This window comes from Montipora capricornis, chromosome 5 (genome assembly GCF_036669925.1).
Source record: "Montipora capricornis isolate CH-2021 chromosome 5, ASM3666992v2, whole genome shotgun sequence".
NCBI lineage: Eukaryota > Metazoa > Cnidaria > Anthozoa > Scleractinia > Acroporidae > Montipora > Montipora capricornis.
This window is the reverse complement of record NC_090887.1, coordinates 1,432,394-1,459,893: the sequence shown is the minus strand read 5'-3', so window position 1 is coordinate 1,459,893 and position 27,500 is coordinate 1,432,394. Positions and strand designations below refer to the sequence as shown.

Genomic DNA, 27,500 nt, shown 5'->3' with positions numbered 1-27,500 from the left:
TAAATTAAGTGCCGTTCCGACCAGTGTCACTTTTAAGAAACTACCACACCCTTGTCATATTAAAAGGTTGAAGTAGTCATGAACTGATTACAACAACGGAAATTTATATTTTGAGATGATGTTGTCGTTGTCGTCGCCATTGTCGTTGCTTGACCTCCCTAATGATTGGTCTTCTACTTGAGGAGCAGGGCTGGGAAGTAGTGAGAGCACTTGCCCTCCACCCTGCATTGACCATCATAATGGGATTGAGTTTGTTGGTTCTCTACCTCTGCTTAAAGAGGTTTTTCTTGGGGTACTCTGGTTTCCCCTGTCCTCAAAAGGCAATGTTTGATTTGAGTTAAATTGAATTCATTTCTACGCACACTGTGCCCTCAATATTAGTGCCCCAGTGCTAGAAAACTTGATGCTTAAATAAACTTTATTATCATTATCTCTGTTTGAATGAGTGTGAGTGTCAGACTTACTTACATGTAATATTTCTTGTGTTTTCCGAAAACTTACCTGGCAACTCACACACAAAGATATTCCAGGGAGTGAGCTCATTATTTGAGTGTATGAGAGCTCCTTGCTGGTTAGAGGTCATTGTTGTACCCTTGTCTGGGGCAGATCCACACCACTTTCCACCGTTTTACTGAAATCGATCAGAAACACGGGGGACTTCAGACAATTGAAATCCAAAACTTCTGTGGGAGCCTGCCCTCAGACCCCCCTAGGAACTTTTTCCTTGTTTAGGTAAACCGGTCATCATTTATCTTAGATCCACCCCAGCTTGTAGTCACTGAACAGGGATATGGGTGTGGCCTCTATCATCCTTTGGCTCAACTGAGGTTGTCATGATGGTGACGATGATGATGATGACATTTTGATCTCTTTGTTTTCAGATCTTTCCCTAAGTGTAGATTTGGAGAAACCTGTAGGTTTATTCATCCTCCTTGTAAATATGATGGAAGGTAAGGATAAGCAGTTACTCCTTGTTGTGACCTATCTCTTTCTCTATAATTTATTGCAGAGAGAATGGAAGACATTTGTGCAATTATGATTACACTGTATTTTTTGTCATTCCCTCTGGTTCTTGCTTTATAATGTCGCTGAAATAAACTTTTGTAGAGAGAATATCTATGGTGTAGAATGTTGCCAAAAATAACCAGCATAAACCTACAACTGGACCTGTAGGAATACCGTTGAACTGAATGTAGAAGATAAACTATTGGCTTCAGTGTGCCCACATTGTCATTTAAACCCAAAACTGGGCAATTTCATGTTTTGCCTCCGAGAGAATATGAGAGATTAATAATCTGTTGTATCCTCTTGAAGCAACTTGAGCATTTGTGGAGCAGTTGCAAAGAAGCTGGAAATAAAAAGGAGCAATGATCATGCAACTGTGCTGCAAATGCTTTGTACTCTCTAGTCAATAAGGGTTGAAACAGGAATTTCAGAAGTCCAAGAGAAATACTAGGGCCCAATTAGAAAAACCCCTCACATGATCAGAGCTCTGCATTTTCACCACAACAAAAGGAATTTAGGAAACATTTGCATAAAAATAGAGCTAAATTCCATTCCTCAAGGATTAGATTGAGCACAAACATTGCTGCCATGATGTCACATGTCGGGCTTCCTGTGACTTGATGAGCTCATCGTACACATGCTCAGGGATTTTTTGTCTTTCTGTCGTTCTGTGGTTGTTGTTACTGTGTGTATGTTTAGTTTCTTATTTCATATTACCTGTACTGTCATATTAGTTTCCATCTTCTCCAAGTGCTCAACAGACCTTTTCTTATTATTGGTAAATTTGACAATTGCTAATTTGTTGATTCCTACGTACATATAAACTATTATTGTTATTTTGATTTTTTATTTTTGACTTGTATAGTGCAAGTATCTATAATTATACATATTCAAGTGGGCTAGTGTATTTACAAACTCGAAGTAACAAAACAACACTAATAATAATAGTGCAATAAAATGAAACAAAATAAAAATCATATAATATATGTAAAATTAAAACATAATTTTTGTACAAAAACTGCTGCGACTATTACTTGGCAAAAACTTTAGTGAATAAGTGGGTCTTGAGTTTCTTCTTAAGGACGGTGCCTACTATTGTTATTGCACATACGTTCTGTGCATCTCCAGATACTCGGGTTTCCTTTCGCCGATGCTTACTAATACAGGGATATTTTTGCGTGGTTTAAAATTATCCGGAGAAAGTAGATCTTAGTAAGTACTCTTGGTATTCAAAAAGGAAATTGGGGGTAACCATGCATTTTTGAGAGATAATTGAGTTTCAATTTGAGAAAGAACACCATACATTGCTTTGTATTTTACAGCTTTTTACAAATATTATTCGTGAATTATCTTTGAAAAATGCGTGGTTACCCCCAATTTTCTTTATGGATTTCAATAACACTTGTTAAGATCTACATTTCCTGCATAATCACACACCGGGGAAAAAATACCTTTAATTAGTATAGGCACCGTCCTTAAATGACCCTATAGACATGTACTTTCTACAATAATTATAGTGATCATTTATATTTTTTAATAAATAAGCTACATTTCCATTGTTGCAGTAACTGATTCTATTCTCACAGCACTTCACTTTCTTTTAGAACTTTCTAGTTTCATTATTCTCTTTTACTGGAAAGTGTTTCGACTTTTTGCTATCTGTAACCTTAAAAAAATTAATAACCAGGATGCAAAGGTGCAATATTAATACAGGTGGCATTGATCCTTCCTGCTCAATGATATGATATTTGCTTGATGAGTGTGTTCATTTTTGCTTTATTTTATTCTCATTTTTAGGTGTGCTAATTCAGCCTGCCCTTATACACACAAACTAAGAACTAAGCTACAAACATCTCCTGTATCATCTCCAGTTTCAGGTATGGAGTTCAGATTTTCAGGACAGGTATCTTATGTCTGGAAAATCTCAGTCATTTCACTGTCGATGATCACCACAGATTTTCCCTGATTAGCAAAAAGAAATTGAAAGAATTTTGCACTTAATTTACACAAAGGCCAAAAACTGGACTGAAAAAAAGTGTAGACCATAATATTATATTATTTTACAGAATGGCTCTCAAAGTCATTTAGTATTGTGTATTCTTAATTTCTGATGTGAGTACAGTATTGATATGCTGTTTTTGAATCTCAACAGGTTTCATGTTTCCTTCACCTAGTGTCCTCGTACCTTCTTCACCAAGTGTCCCACCCATCCCTTGCAAGTTTTATCCATCTTGTACCAAGGCGGACTGTCCATTTTATCACCCACAACCCAAGGTACAGTATTCTTCCAAGGTAGTGTCATGAAACCTCCAGATCTCTCATGTTAACTGTAATATTTTTCTAAGTAATTAGATTGTGATTTACAGTGTATTTGCATTATTTTCTTTTTTGTATTGTTTTGTTTCCATTCATATGGGTGATCCAAAGTTGCCACTTTTCATGTGTTGTTTTTCACTGTGTTTTCCCTGCAGTGTCTTTTCCAATAATACTAATAATATTATAGTATGAATTTAATCTGGGAGTGACCAACTCAAAAGCTTCAGCTATGTACTTTGTTCTCTGCGTATATTTTTATGTTATTATGAAGTGTGGTAATTTTTATTGTTGGCTTTAGTAATAATAATTTTTGTTTTGTTTTTTTTACTATAATTGTTATTTACATGATTAAAGAAGGCAAACATAATTAAAAATAAAAAATGTAAGATTTTACCCTTTATCATAAAAGTTGTTTGTCTTACAGCCTTGCCGTTTTGGACTAAGCTGCACCCGACCAAACTGTTTGTTTAGCCATCCTGCAAAGCCCTCGTCATTAAAGTGGGTTTCTCCATCACTACACATAAGGTAAGCTGAAAACAACTTCCATCTCATATTGTGCAGTGCAAAGTGAGTGTGAGGTGTATAGGCTGCATTCCGTCATTAAGCAGCTGCAGTGGTCTTTGTAACAAACCATTTGATGTGATGCTTCAAGGCATACTTGGCCATTTTTTATTATTTTATTCTTTTTTTTCTTTCAGTGAAAGAAGATTTGCTCTGTCAGAACAGAAGGTGACATCAATGCCTGTTTTATAGTGCCTGCTTAAATTAAGCTTTATTTTAATCGTGTATCAACAATGTGTTTTGTCCGTGCAACGTGATTGATTTGTTGGCAAGTGGTAAGATTTTATGGCATCGCTCAGTTGTTGTAAAACTGTGCAGATCATAGGAAGTTTTAATCTGGGTTGGTCAGTTTTGATTCATCGTAGTGATGAAAATATATACTGTGATACTTGATCATAGTACGACCACTTGTTATCCTTTTAAAAATGGGCAAAACGTTCAGTCAATACCCGCTTTGGGATGTTTTATAGAATTAAGGTTAACTGTAGTATTGTGATGTTCACAATTCTGCAGAATTTCACTGTGAACTCCAAATGCCAAACTGTTTGTCAGTCAATTTGAAAGTAGAATATCAGCCTTTTTGCCATGATAACCAAAGATGTTCCTTTGTCATTCTATTTAGAGTAAACAATCATTTAGAAACAGACACTCACTAAGTAGTAACACACTTTCAAATTTCTTGGTCGATTTCAGTTTTTCGTATCAGTTTGGGATTATTTTCAACAGTTAATTGTTTTTCCAACCATAGTATGAAATGAACCAGGCTATTGCGTGGTTTCGGCTCTGTTACCAGCATCTTTTAGCTTGGCTTTGAAACTTTGATTGATGGAAGCCAAAATACAGTTTAGGTGTTGGTACTTGAAGGTACATGTTCAGTAAGATTATGCAGAATTCCAGTAAGGTGTAGCTTGTTCTTCAGGATTACAAGTAATGATATGCTTGTTCAGATACTTTGTCCTATGAACCCATTGACTCCCAGGGATTCCCCATTGACAAGTAAAATCATCTGGCATCAGACAGAGTAAAGTACTAAGTATGGCCGTTTCAGGCTGGTTTGGGAGTCAAAGGGTTAAGATTAAGACTTCATGGCAACTAGCAGTTTGTGCTTTTACGTATGTTTAGAACGGTTTTCAATTGAGTGTCGAAAGTAATTAACGAATTGCTTTGGTTTTGCATTTACTTCACTTAGTGATTGGTTCAAAGTTCTCATGCCATTTTTTCAACCAATCAGAAGTGAAACCAAAACCCATCATGGCTCGCGCGAGCACATTTTCCCGCGCTTTGTGTCGGCTACGTGTAATTACTTCGAGTTTTGATTGGTTGACTGGATTGTTTTCGTCCTTTTTGATTCCAGCCAAAGTAATTACTTTGGTTTTGGTTTTACAACACTCGATTGAAACTTGCTCTAGTGCCAGGGTAATTAAAAAACCTGTTAGTGATTGGAGTACATGTATTACCTGCCTGCAAGAGGCCCTTAAAGGCCATTTTATGTCATGTGTTACCGTGTAAATGCATGTTAACCCTTGCAATCCTTGATGTAAGGTTAGGGGAATACCTCCTTGTCCTGTTACAGTTTATGTAAGAGGATAAAGTTATGGATTAATATCCAAAAATCTCACTTCTGTGAAAAACAGTCATTCAAGATACATGCAGATATCACCATAGTTAATTCATGGAGATGGTTATGAAACTGGACAACTTCCTTTGTTTCATGTTTTTGGCCTTGACCCTGCACAAAACACACCTTTTTTCGAGATAACCAATCAAATCCTTCAATTAAATTATGCACAACTAATTTTGTGAACCCGTGCGAAGCGAAAACAGAAGATTGTGCAGGGTCACGGTCAATTCAACATCGACTGCAACAACATTGTTCTCGCTTTTGAAAGTTCTAAGGTTTCATAACCAGTCCCTCGATTAACTATGATATCACCAATTACACCTTTTATGAATACAAATTAAATTGTGAGAAACTGACGGGAAATAGCTGTGGAAAAGAATATGATTCTAAACTGAAGGTTGCATGAAAGTCGTTATTAAAAGGACTTTTAAAAATTCCAAGGACTGTAGGCTACATAGCAAAGTAAACCTATATCAAGCATTCAACTTTGTATCCTTGCAAGAAGTGGCTTTTAAATTAATTTTATTTTTAATGAACTTGTTGTACAGTGTTGTGCCTTTTTGCTCCTTGAGATAGGTAAACTGGCAACAACCTTTTCTAGCAGTAAATGTTCTGTTGTACAATGTACATGGCATGCTTTTTATTTGTTCCTGTTGAGTATTGTAAGATGGCGATCAGTAAGATGAAAACAAATAATATATAATTTGATACTGCCATTTGTTGGTTGGTTGTTTGGTTGCATCCTGAAGTTCAACTGTTTTAGTACTTACCAGTGACAGCAATCGGTGTTCAATGTAGCCATTATTAATCGGACAATTAGTTAGGACAGTGCGTACTGATTCAAAGGGATTTTTTGCGCAGTTTATGAATATGCAGGAAAAGCAGATCTTAACAAGTGTCATTAAAATCCAAAAAGAAACTTGGGGGTAACCACACATTTTTCAAAGATAATTCATCAACAATATTTGTTTAAACGAAGGCTTTAAAATACAGAGCAATGTATGGCATTCTTTTCCAAACTGAAGCTTAAGTATCTCAGAAAAATGCATGGTTACCCCCCAGTTTTCCTTTTGGATACCAAGAGCACTTGCTAAGTTCTGCTTTCTATGCGTAGTTTTAAACCAGATAAAAAAATCCCTGCATTAGTAAGCACCACTGATAGGAAACCCAAGTATCGTGGGATGTGCAGAATGAATGCGCAATAACAATAGTTGGCACTGTCCTACAGGGTCCCAAAGTGGGAGCCCTGGATTTTTTTGCTGTGGAGCCCAGAGCCCAATCATTTCTCCGGTGTTTAGAGTACAGTCTACTTGTCAACAGTGGAGCCCGGAGCCTTAAAGTAGCTGCTATGGAGCCTTGGAGGCCCGGATCCCTGGAGCCCTAAACCCCTTTGGGACCCTGTAAAGACGTTTGGATAACGTTGCTACTGTTTTCTTGTCCCAAACGTCTTTTTCTTTCGTTTGATAAAACTTTCTTTCAAGTTGTTTTTCTACATGTATGCTACCTGAAACTGGAAAAACCAACTTTAATTTGATCTACTCCTGACTACACAATTATTACTTTGTGATTTGGAATAGTTCTATAGTTGAGGACAGTGCTGCAAAGTAGTTTGTGACCCAGTATTCAACTCATTACTCTTGTGTGTCAAAGACTACATGTTTTAACGGTTTGAGATTGTGAAAGGAAAACTTGGAAAATTCAAGCTTGCATGGGATTTAAACCCATGACCTCTGTAATAACAGACAGCCACTCAGAAGTTTCAATTAATTCAAAAGATTTTGCATGGTCACAGTCAAGTTAATGTGAGGTGCATTGCCCTTGCTTTTGTAGTCTCCAGTGTTTCATAACTAGTCCATCTCTACGAACCATGCCAAAATCTAGTAGTTGTCAAAGTCTTTCAGGTTTTGTGTACTAATCCTGCTTTTTTTCTTGAAATGTTGTCTGTCGTAAGACTATGTTGGTGTAGGAATTATAATTCCTTTTGACAAAAAATAGCGACTACAGGTCCTATGTAGAGGTGTGGCGTCAAGAACAATTAAAAAATTTATAAAGGTTGTAGTAGTGAATCAATAAAATGAACCAGTGTTTTGCCTGCACACAGTCACTCAAAGCTAGGTGGCTCAATAGAGAATAAATATTGCTAGTGCTAGTGCTAATCACCCTTACTTGCAGTAGAGGACTGAATTGTAAAGGGCGCAGCTCACGACATCGTGCTGAAAGCATACAAGGGCGCCTCTGGCTGCCGCTATACAGTCCATGTTTGATGTCGGAGCACAGCACCACAGCTAGATGTCAATTAGCTGTGAGTCGATTTTGATGAGGGAGGAAAACCGGAGTACCCGGAGAAAAACCCTCGAGTCAGGTTGAGATCTACTGAAACTCAGCCCACATGCTGGCCGAGGCCAGAATTGAACCCCGGCTTGCAGATTCTATATGCAAATGGAATAAGGACTTTAATCTTGCATTTAGGTCTCAGCATCTGTGGTCCACTTGGAATGAATCTTTGAAATAGTCTACGTATGGCTTGTGCAATTTTGAGAACTTTCAAAACATCACTCATACCTTCCTAAATATGAGATTAATAACTACTGACAGTGGTCAAGTTCAAGGAGTCCAAGTACTGAAACCAGTATAAAAGGCTTTTCTTTTAAGAATTTTTAAAAAATTAACAAGGGCAGTACTCATCCACCCTTTCTGTTTTTATTAAAAATAATAAATTATTATTATTATTATTGCTGTCGAAAGTTCCAAAATTATTAACAATACTGCAGAAATGATATGTATCACTGGTGGATGCACTTTTTGACAATTCACGCTTTTCAACAATCCTTTGTTGGAATTAATTTTAGTCATTTGCCGGACTTGTTTGATCGACTTTGCAACAGTGTGCCCAATACCAGCATCTCAGACTAGAAAATTCAGTCTAGTAATTTGGTGTCTACAATATTGGATGACTAAAAAAGCCTATTGGTAAAATCTTTAACATTCTAGAATTGTATACAATGAAAATAAACTATTTTAAGCTTCTTTTTTTAGTGGTTAATTTTGAAAGGTCATTCAATTTTATTTCCCATGTTTGTTCCGGTTTGTCCACACAAGGCTCCATGACTGGGTATCCTTTGTTTGTTGCTGTCACACAGTTATTGCTGACCACATGATGTATTTTCTTGTCCTGTTGAATGATGAACACAAATCAGAAAGCTAAAAATTTAATGTAAGATGTTGACAAGAACAAACTACATGTATACTTTTTTTTAACTCTCCCTGGATGTAACACTTTAACATACACACAAATTAAAAATACAAAATGTGAATGCGTTGTAATGATGTGCTGCAATTAACCCTTTCCTATGGAAAGTTGTGTTTCATTATTTTACCATTCATTTTGGTTGAGTTACATTGTAGCTTGGACCAACATACTGCATAAAATTCAATGTTGTTTTATCACATTGTAATTATTATAAGTTATCACTGTCTACTTGTCAGGTAAAAATTTGAAATCATAGCACTTTGCTTTCTGCCTGTGTTACTCTTACCTCAGTATATTTGAATTCTTGGTTTCCTTTTAATTCATGGCAGCCATAAAATGTTATTTTTGCACCACTGAAACTTTGACTGACATCCAGGCATGCCTCATCTTGTCTGAATTCATTTAACAATGTGTATTGAAAAGCCTGCAAACATATTAAATGGACAGAACTGATTTATTGAGTGATTGATCGATTGATTGATGCCTGACAACTGATTCCATTGGTTGGTTGATGTGCAAATGACTGACGATTGATTGATTGATTGATTGTACCAGTAACAATGGCAACAACCAGCGATTTTTTCAAAGAGTTGACCCCTGCTTAATAAAACTGCATTCCAAGTTACCTTCATTTTGGCCATTTCTGGAATTCTCAGGCTGTTGGAGAAGGAAAAAAACCGACCATGTGTTTTTGTACAAAGCCAGAACAGGGAAGATTTTGCGGCATTCAAACCTTTTTTTAGTTTGAGTTTGCCTTTATTACAAATAAGAAATGCAGTTGAAACCTATACAAGTAAAATTAATTTTATTTTTTCGTTTGGGCCAAGGAAACAAACAACTTTTGTATCATTATGTAAGTTGTTATTATTTTGATCTCACAAACCACAATGTACCTGGTTTCCCATCATTCCATGACAAGACATTAGCCCAGGTTCTCCACCAGCCTTTCTTCCCATGGAGTCAATGCAAAGATTGGTGCTTGGGTTGCGAATCTGCGAAAGGAAGATGGTAATAATATCACGAATGCACGGTTATCTACACGAAATTGAACCTTAATTAATTAAACTTTGCCCACCAAGATTTGGCATTTGGACTAGAAATTAACCAGATCCATGCACAATTTTAACAATAACTTTATCATGAACTGTACAGTTTAGTCTAAGATAAGGCAATCTACTATTTTATAAGGATACAGTAAGCCTTTGGACCAAAATATTTATACTTGTCAGTTACGTGTTGGTAATGTGTTGACCAATGCATTGGCTGACACATAGATCAACATATTTGTGGGATTGGATTCGTCACAACGACTCACAGAAATATGGGAATCAAAGAAATAAGATTAGAAGTTTTCATGAGTGCGCAAAACATTTGGCCATTTGCAAGCACAAATCCAGCAAGATGGCAGAGATGGAGCACTTTGCCTGAAGCCTCTAAAACTAGAGGAATGATGGGGTTTAAGTTTCTTAAGAAATTTTGGTGCTGCATCAGTGAGGAGTGAAACAAGAAAACTTTGGTTTCATTAAATGCATTGATGAACTTAAAGGTAAATATTAACTACAGCTGTACCTATGTAAGAAATATTTGTGAGCTGACATTTCCAGCAGAAAGAATTCACTTACCGGGCCATTAGCTCTCAATGGTTCATAGATTGATCTGACTGTATCATTGGCTACATTCTCCATGTACCACTTAAAGCTCTTACAATTAAGTTTCTTTCGCAGTGCAACTCGATCACTAATGTCACCAGGGTCAACATTTTTTAATTCAGGTTTCTTGTCATAAAGCCACTCTTTGTACTCATCCATCCAAACCTCAGCAACACGCTTAAAATTTACAAGAGTGGCATCAGCTTTTGGGTAAGAATAAGGAACATGGTGGCGATAGACGTGTCCAACACGAGAACAGGGGATGTTTTCAAGTTGACCACCACATTGCCAAAGCTGAAAAAAAAAGTAGCTTACAGGGTTAAGTTCCATGCAAGTGGGCACAACAACTCCTTCCTCTCAGTTACTGTAAGAATTCAGCTAAGTAAGCTGACAAGTGACCTGATACTAAAAACTGGCTAAACAGGACTTTCTGGACAACAGCAAATGGCATGAACATGCCACTGCTGGGCTTGTTTAAAGCATGAAAGAACAAAAATTGATGAAATAGCGAAATGATGAAATGGGGAAACGGCAAAATGAATCTACAAATGTTAGCACAGGTTCCCCAAACTGACATGAAGTAATCACTGAATCAGTGAAAAAGAAAGCAACTGTACTTGAAAGTGAAAAATCTGAGCGAAATTTTGAATAAAAACGTCTCATTTTATGTTGAGGTTTTTTGCCTCCTGTGTGGTTTTTGTAAGGCTTTATACGCTTTTCAGTACATTTATGGTTTTCAGCCTCAGGTTAACATAGATACATAGGGAAAACACCGACGCTGAAAACGACAATTATTAAACTCAAGCTGAGAATTGCATAAGGCCTTACAAAAATCACACAGAAGGCAAGAAGCCTCACAGTAAAACAAGGTTAGACGTTTTTATTCAAAATTTCGATCATATTTTTTACTTTCAAGTACAGTTGGTTTTTTTTCACTGATTCAGTGATTAATTTGGGTCAGTTTGGTGAACCTGTGCTAAAATAATGTGGATTCATTTTGCCATTTCGCCATTTCTCTATTTTGTCACTTCACCTTTTCATGTTTTAAACATGCCCAACATGCCACAAAATTTCAACAACTCTCACAACACACATCAATAAACACAGCAAAATTAAAAGCCAATTTTGTAACTGTCACTAGAGAATACCAGTTACTGCTTTTTCACAATAAAATAGAGCAGTTTTCAATTGAGTGTCGAAAGTAATCAACGAATTGCTTTGGTTTTGCATTACTTCATTCAGTGATTGGTTCAAAGTTCTCACGCCATTTTTCAACCAATTTGAAGTGAAACCAAAACCAATCCTGGCTTGTGCTTTGTGTCATTTACATGTAATTCCTTCAAGTTTTGATTGGTTTACCGGATTGTCTCCGTCCTTTTTGATTGGCCAAAATAATTACTTTGGTTTTGGTTTTACAAGACTCGATTGAAACTCACTCTAACCAACAGTCATGAAAAAAGAAACAGGAGAGAAATTATACCACTAATTGGTTAGTGCACAATAAAATAATTATATATATATTAAAACCGTAAAATCGTCTGCCGTCAGTCAGAGTAAAATCTATCAAGTCTCACTCCCAGGAGTCAATGGGTCAAGAAGACAACTGATACGTTTGTGACAATGGCAATTAACATTTGCCAACACCAACACAGTGATGGCAACATTTTGTCGATGTTAGAGCGACATCACCACAACAAAGAAAAGGATGTGAAATAGTGATGTAACTGCTCCCTTGGAAAGTCTCCTAAGTAAGCTGACATCGACACAAAAAAATTTAATTTCAAACCCGTCTTACTTTGAAAGATAGCTCATATTGTTCTCCTCCCCAAATAAACATCCCTGGGTCATATAGACCAAGCTCATGAAAAAATTCTCGGTTGATAGCAAACAGACCTCCTGCCATGACCGGGGACCTGCATTGAAATAAAAAGTGTAAGAGATGCTAGTCTGGTTTGAAGAATAACAAAATTAATGTAACTTACAAATGTTTCTTTCAAGACCTCACTTATGTCCAGAGATTATGCAAGCCCAATTTTGATATCCAATTAAGCCAAAGTGTCCTTTTAAGTCTAATGCCCCATTCACACCAAACCTTAATCATGTTTTGAACATGTTTGGGTAAGCACTGTTTCAAAGTGTTTTCTTATAAGTCATGTATACTGATTTTTGTCAATTTAGCACGGATCAAAGTGTTCATTGAAACTCACCTGAATCTCATGCAAAAGCCTGTCCTACATTTTTCTATGACTGACTTTCATTTTGTGAAACCCCGTATGAGTGACTGCTCCAAAACACATGCTGACAAATTACAAAAGTTTCAAAATAGAGAAGGACAGATTATTACAAGGGCTGATTACTCTATTTTTTGATCATCAGCGGTACTAAATTCTCTAGAGTGGTCTAACTTGGAAGAAAGAGAGAAAAGGCACTTGTTAATTACGATGTTTAAACTATTCAATAAGTACTTGTCCGAGGTATCTTCAGAAGCATTTTCATAGAACCTCTGAAAATCACAATTATAACTTGAGGGGTTCAAACTATGACCTCCAATTACCGCTACCTAAAACGAAACGTTAAACATTTTTTCTCTTATCAAGGTGCAATGGCTTGGAACCAACTGTCAAATCAAATATATGAGGTAAAGAATCTTGCACGCTTTAAACATGCAATATCCTAGGACACATTTTACATTCCTAGGGCACATTTTGATTATTACTATTGTTTTTAATTATAGGAATTGATATACGATTGCTAAATAATTTTATAATTTTCAGCTCTAAATTATGTCTAGAGAGCTCCCCCACTTTTTTTACTACAGTGTTGTTTCCCCTAAACCTCTCCCCCTTCCTTCCCTGAAACTTCCATGATTCACACCAAAACCACAACGCCCCCCCCCCCCCCCCCCTTTTAAATGTACTCCTACTATTTTGGGTAGCCAATCAGAGAGTGCCTTCATTTGCTATCCACTGTTTTAGTATGTAGTACTAAAAACTACATTGAAGCAGTATGGCACATATATATGAAACCACAGTGTAAAAAAGTAGAAAATGTGAAATCATACTTGACTTCTTGAGTGGGATCTTTCCTTCTTCTCATATCCTCAGCACGCACAGGCCTTTCTTTATAATCAAATCTCCAGTTAAAAGTTCCTCTTATATATGGATCCATGGGTTTGTATTCAAAGGTATTATGATCAATAAAGTCAATGGTTGGGCACACTGCTGTTCGGTGATCTAATGCAATTCTTTCCAGCAGAGGGGGTAACCAGCCAACATTAGCCTCGCAATGTGCATCAAGAAAGAGCACAACATCACCAACAGAATTTACAGCACCAATAGACCTTGCTTTGATAAGTCCAACTCTTTCTTTGGTCCGTACAATCTTTATTTTGCCCAGTTGTTTTGTGTAATCATCTAGTTTTTGTTTGAGAAAGTCTGCAGATTTGAAACATTACAAAGACTTTACTATTTAAACTTTCAATGACATACCAAATAAATCTTTTTTATGAGACAGATTTGAAGGCCTATCTAATTACAAAATGTGCTGACATAATACCTGGCACTGAAAAACAAAAAAAAACAGCATCCAGTATGTGGATGCTCGAATGGTGGGAGAGACAAACACAAACTTGGGTTTCATCAAACAAGTTGATATGAAATAAATTAAGGTTACTGTCAACCTTCAGGGGTGCCTTTCCGAAAATTACTCTTGCTTGCATTTGTTTTTAAAGAAACCCAAGGAACCTAGTACCGGGTATATACCACTGGAAAGCTAATAAAATGTATTGAAAAGGCCTTTAAATTTCACGATTTATTTCAAAAAGTGAGCGCAAGCACTCAAACGCGAATCTGTCCTTGTCTGCTCCGCTGAATCAATAACCATTACATTACCACAGACATCCAAACAAACTACACCATATCAATCCAGAGATAATAAGCTAACAAAGTGTGTGAGGCTTTTTCCATATTCTAGTGTTAACTAACACAAGGGTCATTAATTCAGAGAAGCAGACAAGGTCAGTTTTGCATTTGAGTACTTGCGCTCGCTTTCAGAAATTAAAAAAACATGAAAGGTCACTGCATTTTAAAATACTACAATCATTTTTATTAGTTTTCCAGTCCATATTTCTCACACAGTTTCCAGTGGACTGCCTTCGCAACATCATCATTATTATTATTATTATTATTATTATTATCTGTTGTATTGAATAGCTTTCCAGTTTACAATTTGTTTTGAAACTTGCTGCGGACAGTGTCTAGGCAACAGTTCCTGGACTGAAAAAAAAAAAAAAAAAAAAAAAGGATGTGTGTTTCATTGTCTTAAACTGTAGAATTTTTTGGTGATTTCACAGTTCTGTGATATGATCCACTTCTGACAGTTGGTTAGCACTTTAGTAACGTCTTTCTTGTGGGCTAGATCAGAGAGTTCTTTCTTTAGCGTGGTGTTGAAATCTCCCAGGAAGTTAAACACTATATTGGTTTGCTTGATCTCATAGTCGGAATAGAGTTTTCGGAGACCCAGTCTTAAATCCAAGTACTTTCTCTTCTTATAATCGTTCCTATCGTTGATCTGTCCGATATTACATACAGTTCCTTCCACTAGGATGATAACTTTGTTCTTCTTATCAAAGATCGTCATGTCTGGCTTGTTTGCTCCATTCTCTGGCGCCCTATCTATATATATAGGCGTGTCCCAGAGAATTTTAGCTTCGTCGTTTTCTGTGCTTGCTTTCGGGATCGCTTGTTTCTCCCATGCTTTGGAGTCGTCGTTTTCCATGTTATATACTGATAATAAGAGATGGTAAATCGGCCTTAACATTCTATCGTGTCTCGCCTTGTAGATTGTTTGGGCAATGGCAGAGCAGCCGCATAATAGATGTGGGACGGTTTCTTCTGCACTGTGGCACAGTGTGCACACTAAGTCTAAGCCTTGTTCTTTTTGTTTCTTTACCCTGTAAACCTTTGTAGGGACGAGCTGTTGTAGAATACTGGTGTGCACACTTAGTACGACGTCCGGTATGTTTTTCCACTTCATGATTGGGTTGAAGTTGTCTTTAGAGATGTCATTGTCTTTCCAGCGTTGAGTGACATAGTTGCCCAGCCATAGTTGTTCGAAGACTTTTTGTTTATACTTTGTGTCTGTTGCCTCTTTAAGGGTTTGCTGAATGTACTTTGGACTACTGATCTTGAACAAAGTTTCCTTCTCACCCATTGTTACTGAGGTGGATTTGTGCTGTTCGTCGAATGTTACATCTACGTTTAATTGCTGGGCGTAAGTCTTGGCATCTTTTATCACTGATCTACTCTTTTTTGCTTCCTTGACGTCCTGAAAGGTTCTCACTACTTCTATATGGGGATCTTTACTGGTCGTGGTGTAGTGTGCGGTCTTTATCTTCGTAACTTTATACTGTATCTCTATTTCTTTGAAGCCTCTCCCGCCTAAATCTGGTGATAGGTATAAGGTCGGGTTCGACTCAGAGTTGTGCTTGCCTTTGTTCTGGGCTATTACTGCTCGGGTCTTTCTGTCCAGTTCTTGTAGGTCTTCTATCGCCCATTCACTTGACCACATATAATATTGGAGAACTGGGTAAGCAAACGTGTTTGTGGCCTTTACTTTTCTTGGTATGGAGAGTGGGGAGGTCCATATAGCTGCTAGTCTTCTTAAGTACTCTTGACTGGCCTGCTCAAACACCTGTTTGTCTAATTGGTTGACATTCTGTACCTTACCGAGAAATTTGTAATGGTCTCCCTCTCCTAGTGCTGGTATTTGGCTACCGCTTGTAAGGGGTAGGTTCTCGGTTTTCTGGAGCTTTCCTCCCTTGATGTGGATCGCGGCGCACTTTCGAATTCCCCAGTCTAGGCCTATATCACCAAACATGCCTTCAAGTCTATTTGTCAAAGTAGTTGCCTTGGCTGAACTTTTGTGATAAGTCTTCAAGTCGTCCACGAAAAGGCAATGCGTTATCTTTGTGTTCTTTGCATGTGAAAGGCTGTACCCTTCTGTTCCTCTGACGTACCAAGCGATTGGGTTGAGGCAGAGAGTAAAAAGCTTAACACAGAATGCGTCACCTTGGAGTATACCTCGCTTTATTATAAGGGGACCAATTTCCTGGTTACCTGCACTTGTTCTTACGTGTAGAGTGATCGTCCAGCTCCTCATCACATTCTCTACAAAGTCTACTATCTTTTCATTGATCTTACGCATTATTATTATTATTATTATTATTATTATCATTATTATTATTATTATTATTATTATTCCTCTCACAGCTACACTGTTTTTAAAAAGCTGGTAATGTTCAATGAAGTATCAAGTCGCAACCCACATCCTTGGACATTCAGTGCATGTCTACTTACGAAATCTGGGGAGCAGAGCAGGGTTGGCGCAGTGGTGCAAGCACTCACCTTCCATCAATGCGGTCCAGTTTCAATTCCCAGATTTGACGCCATATGTGGCTTGAGTTTGTTGGTTCTCTACTTTGCTCTGAAAGGGTACTCCGGTTTAACGACGCTGTAATGATTTTTACAAACTTAAGGCTTACAACTATTCCAGTTTACAAACTAAGTCGCTTTGTACATCCGTCACTGACCTTTATTGCTAAAGTCATCTACCATGACTATTTCTTCAAGCATGTGCGGAGGCGACCTGTTGAGCACACTATGAACTGTGCGTAACAATGTTGACCAGCCCTCATTGTGAAATACAATAACAACACTAGCTTTGGGGAGCTTCTTTGGGTATTTGCGGTCCTTGCACCTAAAATATAAAGAAAGCCCAGAACAGAATGATAGAGTTAATTGAAACTAACTTGGATAAGGGACAGATTTAGCATCGACTTTACACCAAATGGAAAACATTAGGCTGAAATTTGCATTTGCCAAAGCTCAGGGAAACTTGTTTGATTTAAGCTTATTTGTGCTTATTTCCACCCTACGAGCAGAGCCTCCCTACAGCTCACCAGACAGTCAGGAAGAGAGGCTCTGCAGATATTGTGTCAAGTCTTTTAAGTCACCACAGCCCAAGTTTCTGGGCTAGTCACTCCAGTCAAACCAGCAGCGTGCGCATCATATTTTTGACAAAGCGAAGGTCAAAATCGAGCCTTCAGTGCAATCGAGGCTTGGCATGCTCAATAAAGACTTTACACGGTTTCTGCAGAGTCCTTTTTCTCTCACCGAGTTAAGAAAGGCTCTGCTGGCAGGGTGGCTTATTTCAAGTAATTTCTCAAGAGAAAAAGATTGAGGTGATCCTCGACCTTTTCTGGACAATTTAAGCAATGTTGTCTCTTACAGACGCCTGGGAAATTCAGGCAGTTTCAATGGGATTTGAACCCATGACGTCTGTGATGCTGTTACAATGTTCTACCAACTGAGCTATGAAGCCACACAGTCGTGACAAGTTCTAGGTTTTCTTTAATCTTTCGTCTTTTACCCACACTTCAAAATATACATTTCTTTCAATCAGGAGCCCACTAAATTGACCTGCTCCCAGCTTCAATCTTTCATCTATAACCAAACAGGCATAATTAAAATAGTTTGCAGATCTGAGAGGGTGTTACCAGTGTCGGCCATCTTGCTTCTGCAACTAATACTCTTCCGGATCATTATTCTTCATCTCTTCATCTTTGATTGGCCATTTTAGCAGGTCATATCTTGGAGCTATATTTTCCGCATCATGAAAAATTTTGGCTTGAACAGCACTCTAACTTGTGAAAATGTAACTGCAGTGGACAGTACTCTTCTTGAGCATAATCAAGGGTACATAAAATTGCAGCAGCTCAATTGATCACCCTATGCTTTTCATTCAGGTAATGATGGAGATAAATTAAATTGAATTAAATAACTAAATATTAGTCAATACTTAACCCACTGAGTGAAACTTAACACATTTACTCTGTCTGACGCCAGTCGATTTTACTTGCCGAATGGGGGAATCCTAAGGCATTTGAGGTGTCAATAGGTTAATTACTCAATTAATAAGTAATTAATTTTGGTAATGCTGGAGACTTCTTCATTAGTGGGGTGGGGGGAGGGGTGAGAAGGGAATCATGTGCTAAGGCCACAGTTGTGAGGGGTCCTTGGCAGAGTCCATGATAAGTCCTTAAACTTGAAGACATGAACTGAAAAGGATATAGTTTTGACAATAAGGGGGAGAGGGATAGTTTTGACAATAAGGGGGAGAGGGAGAGGGATTCGATTATACACATTAAGTTGTTTTGTAATGTCAGCGTGGCATACATCGCAGATAGTGATAAAAATAAATTAAAACCCAAGTAAAACTGACAACTATAGACCAGCTTCAAATTACCACCCACAATGTAAGTAAATTCTTGACAAAAAGATGAATTCAATATTATGATAATTAGCATAACACCATCTGGCTAATTAAGCTAATTAACATAGTGGATACTCCTCATTAATTTTACAAAAGCATTAACCACAATGTTTAAGAAGAATACCCGGCCACTTATTTGCATATGAATGTCGCATTTTGTTACATCCCCTCTTCTTCAAAGGATGCCGCTTCAAGAACATAATAGTAGTGGCCGGGTATTCTGCAGTTACTCCAAACTTTGTGATGAAACAGAAAAAAAATAAATTATAATTTGAGTTGGCTTTGATACTTACGCTGAATGTCTAGTGTCTCTAAGAGTTCGATCCAAAGAAATTTTATCACTAATAAATTGATTGAAGCCAAACTCCGCATAAGCTCGATCTTTGTCAACGTTATTTATTGGATCGGTTTGAACAGGTTCACCATTGGATCCTGGTCCTTTCGGCAGAATTTTTACTTTTTCCGGTGTCCAAAAGTCTTCAATGTTCATCATATCTCCGAGTTGCGGATGGAACTTCGCCACGTGTATGGGATCAAGACCATACTTCTGACAGCCATTAAAACCACAGTTTAGAAATAAATACATCATTGCGGTGGCAATCAAAACGGCTAGGCATTTACAAGTTCTTTTCAATGTGAATCTCATGATCAAACGTTCCTACAATGGCTCTTATGCAAGCAGGAAGGAGTAACGAAGACTCTGTGACAACTCTACTGGCCGGCTTGCGATGTGTATAGGTCGAAACTCCAGCTGAATAAATCTCACTCTGTCACGAGATCGATCGCCTCAAATTTGCAAGAAAACGTATTGAAAAATTGCATAGTGTATGTAACTGCAAGATTGTGTAGAGATTTTCTTGGCTCCACAGTGCTGTAAACTGTCATTTGATAGGTTCAAAGCGAAAACAAGACGACATTGAAATCCATTTGTTTTGTTGAAATCGTGTGGTACGGTCCACCACAACTAAAACCACAGAAAGCCACAGTGACAGGCAGAAAATAAGATTCGCTTTCAGTCGAGCAAACCAACTCACAACCCCAAATGAATCAAATTAAAAATGAGATAAAAACTGATATGCACAACAGCAACGTTGGGTACCATGGAAATTATGTGGTTATAAGACCCCAGATGAAACCGATGGAATTCCTCGTTGTATTCAGCATTCGGGAACACAAGTTGACGTCGTCTGCCTACTCTTTACTTGCGAAAAACTTCGGCAGTGACATATTAATTCGTTTTCGAAGAAATGCCAAAAAGAAATAAATTAAAAGAAAATGCAAAAATGCAAATTACCATTTCACCGTCTTCGAGTACGACTGTCCAGCAGTATGTACAATAATCATCAACTGCGTCATATAAGGAACACAAGTTGCCTTATGTTGTAAGATCAGCGCATGGGGGAAAAGGGGGAGGGGGGAGGGGGATGAGGGGTGGGGTTGACCAAATTAAATGGAAAGTCCTTCATATAACAACCAAACCCCCTCTATTGCAATGGCAACAATTACACAACCCCCTCTACTTTATCCAGCATTATATCTTAACACCCCTCTTTCAAGGGCGGATATAGGTGGGGGAGGGGGGGGGGGGGGTGCAGGAGGTGCGCACCCCTTAAGAAGACCTGCGGTTTTCTAATACAGCTGATATTCTGCAAAACATAAAAACGACGCCAGTCAGCTGTGGCATTCCTTCGTGGTGCACCCCTCCTAAGAAAAATCTTGGATCCGCCTTGCTCTCTCTCTCTCTCTCTCTGTTCCCCCTTGGGTCTAAAATGCAGACCACGTACAAAAAAAGGCCTCACCGTCTGCTGTCACCGTCTTCCTCATACATATGAAAGCAGAACACCTCAACAAGTTCAACCAAGGCATTCATAATGTTGTATTAGACAATCATCTTTATCCTTAGAAACAACAATTCAGCTTGCATACCATCACAAAAAGTACAATATATTTTATCTGTCACTTTTTCAGGCTTCTCGACGCAATAGAAATTTGCGCTCATCACTGCGAGACAACATGGTTTCATTTGATTTCATACCCGCAGTGCAATATATAATGTATTTCATATATATCTTTCAAACTTTAAAAAGTTTTTCGGTTCTTAGCCTGCGAGCAGTTCCCCGAACCCTAGTCCCTCGGAGAGCCTGCTCGCAGGCTAGTTGGTTCTCTATTCTACTCCGAGAGGTTTTATGCCGCTATAAATCTGATTTGAGTTTTAAAATAGGCCCCTTGCATGACCCTGTCACGTGATCTTGTCAATCATTAAAAATGGTTCTGGTACAAAATAGATGCCAGATGCGTGATGAAATATAGTACGAAGGTCAATTTTGAGGCAACTGACGTTTATGTGAGAGATTTTACAGTGACTTTAATGCTCAAAAAAATTACTATGAAAAGCACCTGCTGGATGGCAAAGCTTGCTTGAATATGAAGTGTCCCCAAGTAGTGCCGCAGCGCTTGAAGACTAGTAGGTTCTTTTTCATAAATATGTATCCAAATTCTTTCACTAAAATCATCTTCGGGAAAACAAAAACAAAAACAAATATCCCTCTTCAAAATTTGGCGGTTTCAGGTTACGCACAATAAGTGGTTTACACGTCACGTTTACTCGATTTAAGATACCGTATAGGTCACGCCCAATGGGTTGGGTTTACACACCGAGGTGAAAATTGTGTAAAGAGGAAAAGCTGGTGGACGAACAAAAGAAGCTAATTAGAGAGTTTTTGACCCCGTCCACCAACATGACATGGTGAAGAAACAGCCAGCCGCCGTTTTTCAAGTTCTAACAACTCGTCTGCAGATGGACAAAGATATCTCTATTTAGAATTTAACTTAACGATAATTTTATCGGTATAGAAATTCGCTGATGTTACCTTTTGCTTAGCTTGTTCAAAACTCATCATCAACTTAAGATATCCAGGAAAAAACAAGCTACCGTGAGATAACCATTTAAACGTCTTTAAAACCGCAAAATAAAAATGAAGGGACAAGGGCCGTAGGGAGAAATGAAAGAGATCAGTTTCTTTTACGCAGAAAGAAATGAATTTCCCTTGGACCAAATGCAAGCTCAACCTTTGTGACAAGCGGTTTGCTTTCATCCAAGGTCAGTGAAAAATTTCTCAAAATCAACGCAATTACAGCTTTCATTTCAACCACGGCTAGAGGCTGGCCAGCACATCGTCTACTGCCGCCACCAAAAGGAAGGAAGGAAAAGGTGTGAACCGCCATCTTGTCATCCCAGCGTGTTGGATCGAACTGTTCCGGATTATCCCACAGATCGCCCGAATGATGGAGTACGTACGAGTCCAGGAACATTACAGAGCCTTTAGGAATGTGAAATCCTATGGAAAGACCAAAAATAGGATAAAGACATGATGTATAATAGGTCCATTTGTCAAGAAATATCAGTGGGAAAAATCACGAAAACTATCTCGAGCGCGTTAAATGGAGAGCTTTGAAATATGCGTTTTCATTAACATTCAGGGACTCTTCGTGTAGACTGAAAGTGCTTGATTGGACTAGCTTTGAGTCAAGAATTGCTTAAATGTTACAATACTATGCAAGGCCGACTGTCGGCCGACTGCCGACTGCCGACTGCCGACTGCCGACTGCCGACAGTCGGCCGACAGGTTTTTTGGGTAGCTCTTCTTCACAATTACCCAGGTTACTGCTCCTATACTTTTTCGAATGGGTTCTGCGAACTCAGTTCCCCTTTGTTCCTATTAATTAAAGAACAGGCAGAGTTACACGTTAAGTTTAATCGAAGGAAAAAGGAAAAGGAAAGGATCTTTATTTAAGCCGGTGGCTAATCTTCTAGCGCTGCACGAATTGGGGAGACTGTAAATTGCAAGAGAATCTCTTCAAATTGAAATTAACAAATTAACGCAAATCAGGGGTTATATTCTTGTGTGCCTCACAAGTGCGCCATTTATTTACTTTTGCTAATCGTTTTTATTGTTGTTTCCTTCATTTCGTTGCCATGTAGTCTTGTTATAATGTAGTTTAGACGATAAAAAATCCGAACTGGGATGTTGTCATGCAAATTCGTTCCCACTCGCCAAACCCATAGCCCGCGAACGCAGACGTATTTCCGGCGGTCGTTTCTGCGTTCGCAGGCTACCAAACCCAACGATCGGCCTAATCAGAAACCCATTCACCCAACGCAAAGAAAAATACCACATTACCTCATATATGATTCATTTCATATACCATTTCATCATATACCATTTCATCATTACCTCCTAATTCACTGTCTTGAGCTACTCCTCTGGAAAAACCAGTCAATGCAGGAATGAGTCGCTGTGATTCCTTTATACAATTCCCCACATAAATGAGTTCCTTATCCATATCTGCAGTCACAACATCAGAATCACCAAGTACTCGGTCAACTTCCTCTTGGGCTGTAGTTTGAATTTCAGGGTTTTGAGCTGGAAAGAAAGAAACAAACGTTACTCTGTAACCTCCAAACTGTAAAAGCTCTACCCCATGACGATACTTAGAATGAGACTATCGCAAAGACTGTTTTCCTGCTCTGGAAACAGAACCTAATCCAAAAAACGTTCTGACTCAGAGCAATCAGTATTTAATCAGAAACATAGCCTGCGTAGCTGGGGGGATTTTCGTGCGCGAGTGCTTCTGATTTGGTTGCGAAGCCGTGAAAGCGAGATTTGGTTGCGAAGCCGTGAAAGCGAGTGGCTCAGCCGTGAGAGGATTGGTGAAGAGTCGAGTTGGAAATTCACTCGCGGCTTCGCCGCTCGCGAATTCACTCGCGGGCTTCGCCCGCGAGGGAAATTGGCGGCTCCGCCGCCGCTCGCCCGCTCACGCATCCCGCCAGCTACGCAGGCTATCAGAAACACTTCGACGCCGTCACAATGGTTTCACCAGTCGCGATTCTGTGATCGGTCAGCGACATGGTAACTGTAATGATCACTTCCGGTGATTGCGTTGCGTTACCTGTCAATCATGTAATTTCACGAGGCACGTTGTGAGTGTTGGAAATTAAAAAAAAAGAGGAGCAGAACAACACTGATTTTCGTGCGGCGATTCCCTTTAACTATTGCGAACGCTGCACTGGCGACGAGGATAAAACACACAAAAGAAACATTCCCAATTCAAAGCAAGTACAGTCGAGCCGACAAAACAGCAGAATCAAGACAAATCAAGTCAGGTTAAAAACCAGCATTCGAAGCAATGACAACTCTACCCCGCCCTTTTCCCTCGTTCGACCTTTTCAAAGACCACGGCGCACTTGGCACTCGATGGAAAAAGTACGTTTCAAGATTCCGAAATCTCATCGTGGCGCTAAATGTCACCAACAAGAAGCGACAGCGGGCCATTCTGTTGCATTACGCAGGCGAAGAAGTGAACGACATTGTTCAGTTCATTGTTGACACGATACCCGAAGCCTTGGCAGAAGGAGATGAAGATCCGCTCGAGAAATCACTTCACTCCTAAGAGTAACGTGGCTTATAAAGAGTACAAATTCAGGCAGGCCAAGCACGAATCAGGTGGAGACATTATAACCTACTACACCAGGCTGAAACATCTTGCACAAACTTGCGAAATCGCCGATACGGATCGCGAAATCAAAAGTCAAATCGTCCAACTGTGTTCGTCGACTAAACTACGTCGAAACGCTCTCGGAATACCATTCGCGAGACCCTGAGTGGAATCCAAGGAGCGTTGAACTTGAGTGATGACATCCTAGTCCACGGAAAAACACAGGAAGACCATGACCGGGCGTTTCGAGAAACCTTTACAGGCCTCACCCTCCACCGTAAAAAATGCGAGTTTTCACGAGACAGCGTCGAGTTCTTTGGTTATGTGTTCTTGGGTAAAGGTCTCACAGCTGACCCAAAGAAGGTCGAAGCGATCACCAACCTCCCACCGCCACCCTACGTTGCCAAAGTGCGAAGCCTTCTCGGTATGGCCAACTATCGTTCTAGATTCATCCCTGTGTATGCGACCCAAACGCAGCCCCTACGCGAGGTGACCCAGAGAGAAGACAGCCCTTAGGATTGGAGTCAAAAGCATGAAGACGGTCTTCAGCGGCTCAAAACAGCCCTTGCACAAGGCCCAGTGGCTGCCTACTTTGGTCCCGACAAGCACACCGAAATCAGCGTCGATGCCAGCCCTGTAGGACTTGGAGCCATCCTTGCCTAAACAGACCCCGCTACTGGTAGCAAGCACGTGGTTGCTTATGCAAGCAGATCTCTCACTCCTGTGGAGCAGTGCTACAGCCAAACCGAAAGTGAGGCTCTCGCTGTCGTTTGGGGGTGCGAATACTTCCACCTGTACATTTATGGCAAACCGGTGAATGTCATCACAGATCACAAGCCATTGCTATCGATATGCAACAGTCCCAAGTCACACCCATCAACACGAATAGAGAGGTGGACTCTACGACTTCAGCCATACTAACTGACAGTCCTGTACGAGCACGGCAAAGGAAACCCGGACGACTACATATCCAGACATCCTGAGAAGTCTACGCTACCTGGCGGTCGACAAGAACGCGTAGCCGAATTAAGAGTTTGTTGACTACATCTCACAATCTTCTATACCCAGCGCACTCAGCCTCGAGGATATTGCAGAAGCAACCACCAAGGATCCAACTCTTCAGGCAGTTACCGATGCTGTGTGAACCAGCAACTGGTTCGAACCATCAAAGCGACTCGACATCAACCGGCATACATACAAGACGTTCGAAAAAGCCAAGGAAGCATTGACCCTTTGCAGCTCATCTGGCGTGATCCTTAGACACAGGCAAATCGTAGTCCCTGAAAGCCTACAGCAGACAGTAATCGATCTCGCCCACGAAGGCCATCAAGGCACAGAGAAAACAAAGTCACTCCTGCGGGAAAAAGTATGGTTTCTGGGCATCAAATCAGGGAAATGGAGAAGAAAGAAAAGTCATGTCTTGCGACTCAAGCGACAACCTTAGAAATCACGGGCGAGCCACTCAACTTGTCACCACTGCTAGAGGAACCCTGGCAACAGATTAGTGCTGATTTTAAGAAACTGTCGGGTGGAGGATACTTACTTGTCCTCAATGATGACTACTCTAGATACCCTATAGTGGAGTTCATGCCCTCAGTGTCTGCCACAAGACATTCGCAGAGTTCGCGTACCGTTCAATGGGAAGGAGTTTAAGTCCTTTGCGAAGAGCTCGGGATTTGACCACCGAAAGATAACCCCCAAATGGCCGCAAGCGAACAGAGAAGTAGAACGGTTCTTGCGCACAATCAAGAAGACGGTTGAAGAGGCTATTGTGGAGCACCGCCCCTGGAAACACGAGTTACACGATATGCTCCGTAACTACAGATCGACCCCACATTCTTCACCAGGCAAGCCGCCAGCCACAGTGTTATTCAACAGACCAGTGCGTATCAAAGTTCACAATGTGCCCAGTCCTTCAGGTGACCCAGCACCCATTAAGGACCGTGACCAACTGGCTAAGGCAAAGATGAAGACCTATGCCGACCGTAGAGTGTATGTGAAGCCGAGCAATATCGCAACAGGGGACAAGATCCTAGTCAGGCGTAACCCCTCGCGCAGCAGCTCCGGAACCCCCTACAACCCCAAACCCTTTGTCGTCACGAACCGCAGGGGTACCATGGTTACTGCTGAGAGCAAAGGGAGGAAGATCACCTGAAAGAAACTCATCCTTTTTTTAGAAGTTGAAGCCCGACGTCCAAGTTCATAGTCATAGTGAAGTCATATGTGGGTTGAGTTTGTTGGTTCTCTACTCTGAACCCAGAGGTTTTCCCCTCTCCTCACAAACCAGCATTTGATTTGATTTGAGTTGCTGATTTCAGTTTAAAGTGTCCCCAATTAGTGTTCCAGCACTAGAAGGCTAGACACTTAAATAAAGCTCCTTGCCTTTCCGTCTTTCTATACACGGTGGCCTTTGTCGTCCCATCGTCCTTCTCGTGTACGAAGTTGGCATTTGCCAAGGACACGTTTCATCAAGATTAGAAATTAAGAGATAGGGGCTTGGACCTACCTTCTGTTTACGGCACACTAGAAGGGTCAGGTGGTTTACAATCCCGTGACAGATAATGAAATCAACCAATCCACTGATGAGGACGTTGAGATAGCGTTGAAATATTTCTGATTGAATGCTGATTGCCCTGTTTGGATCACATGGGAACTGTTGGTCATGAGAATTTAAGCCTGATACACCAAATAATCTTGGGAGTAATTTCGGTCGAAAAGTTGGACAATCTCAAAAGAATGTCAGGGCTAATTAGCACTTTTGCCACCGAATAATTTGTCAGTTGTTGACAGCTAATATTTTCACTGATTATCATCAATTATAACCTACCCAAATGGAACAAAATCCAACACAGTTGAGACGTCACAGTTTCAAATCCACCAAACAAAAAAGTCAGAATTTCATCATGAACTTCAACATCAGTCAGTCTGTACTTGGATTCAGGATCTTGTGCACGCAGTAGCAGCGTCAACAAATCATTCCTGGCCTCATCATTACTCTTACGTTCTTGGATAATCTGATTGACAAAGTTGTCAAGTACACGTCGAAGTTGATGACCGCAATGAGCTTTGAAAGGGTGCATCCACTCCCATAAACGTGGAATCAACAAAAAGGCACGATCCCCTAACATTCTGACAAAGTAACCTAAAGCCTAGAGGAAATAACAAAAACATTGAACTTTAGTTCACGAAAATGAAGTACTAAAAGGTGGATGAGTTTTCCTACCAGCAAAGGTCTCTCACTGCAAGAATATAATGAGAGGGGGCAGAGAAT

General features: G+C 39.7%; 3 protein-coding genes across 4 annotated transcripts in view; 1 reads left to right on the top strand and 2 right to left on the bottom strand.

Annotated features, from left to right (window-relative positions):
* The window catches only part of LOC138049040 (zinc finger CCCH domain-containing protein 14-like), a 21,005-nt gene extending 16,021 nt beyond the window's left edge, over positions 1-4,984 (top strand). The window contains exons 11-15 of the mRNA XM_068895151.1: positions 882-950; positions 2,803-2,882; positions 3,158-3,279; positions 3,746-3,846; positions 4,020-4,984. Of these exons, the coding sequence (XP_068751252.1) occupies positions 882-950; positions 2,803-2,882; positions 3,158-3,279; positions 3,746-3,846; positions 4,020-4,074 (427 nt within the window). The 3' untranslated portion in view covers positions 4,075-4,984. The remainder of the gene's footprint in view (positions 1-881; positions 951-2,802; positions 2,883-3,157; positions 3,280-3,745; positions 3,847-4,019) is intronic.
* A 3,159-nt stretch (positions 4,985-8,143) lies between these two features.
* LOC138049041 (polypeptide N-acetylgalactosaminyltransferase 1-like) lies at positions 8,144-20,083 on the bottom strand. Its single transcript, XM_068895152.1, has 8 exons — positions 19,027-20,083; positions 16,992-17,158; positions 13,464-13,836; positions 12,198-12,315; positions 10,376-10,696; positions 9,647-9,745; positions 9,040-9,177; positions 8,144-8,675 (listed from the first exon to the last, which is right to left on the bottom strand). The coding sequence occupies exons 1-8, from the start codon at positions 19,377-19,379 to the stop codon at positions 8,517-8,519; spliced, it is 1,728 nt and encodes a 575-aa protein (XP_068751253.1). The 5' UTR covers positions 19,380-20,083; the 3' UTR covers positions 8,144-8,516.
* A 502-nt stretch (positions 20,084-20,585) lies between these two features.
* The window catches only part of LOC138048758 (cytochrome P450 4X1-like), a 9,216-nt gene continuing 2,301 nt past the window's right edge, over positions 20,586-27,500 (bottom strand). For both annotated transcript variants that reach the window (XM_068894881.1, XM_068894882.1), the window contains exons 3-5: positions 27,057-27,378; positions 22,969-23,157; positions 20,586-22,071 (exon numbers count right to left, since the gene is read on the bottom strand). In XM_068894881.1, coding sequence (XP_068750982.1) covers positions 21,746-22,071; positions 22,969-23,157; positions 27,057-27,378 — 837 coding nt within the window. In that variant the 3' untranslated portion in view covers positions 20,586-21,745. The remainder of the gene's footprint in view (positions 22,072-22,968; positions 23,158-27,056; positions 27,379-27,500) is intronic.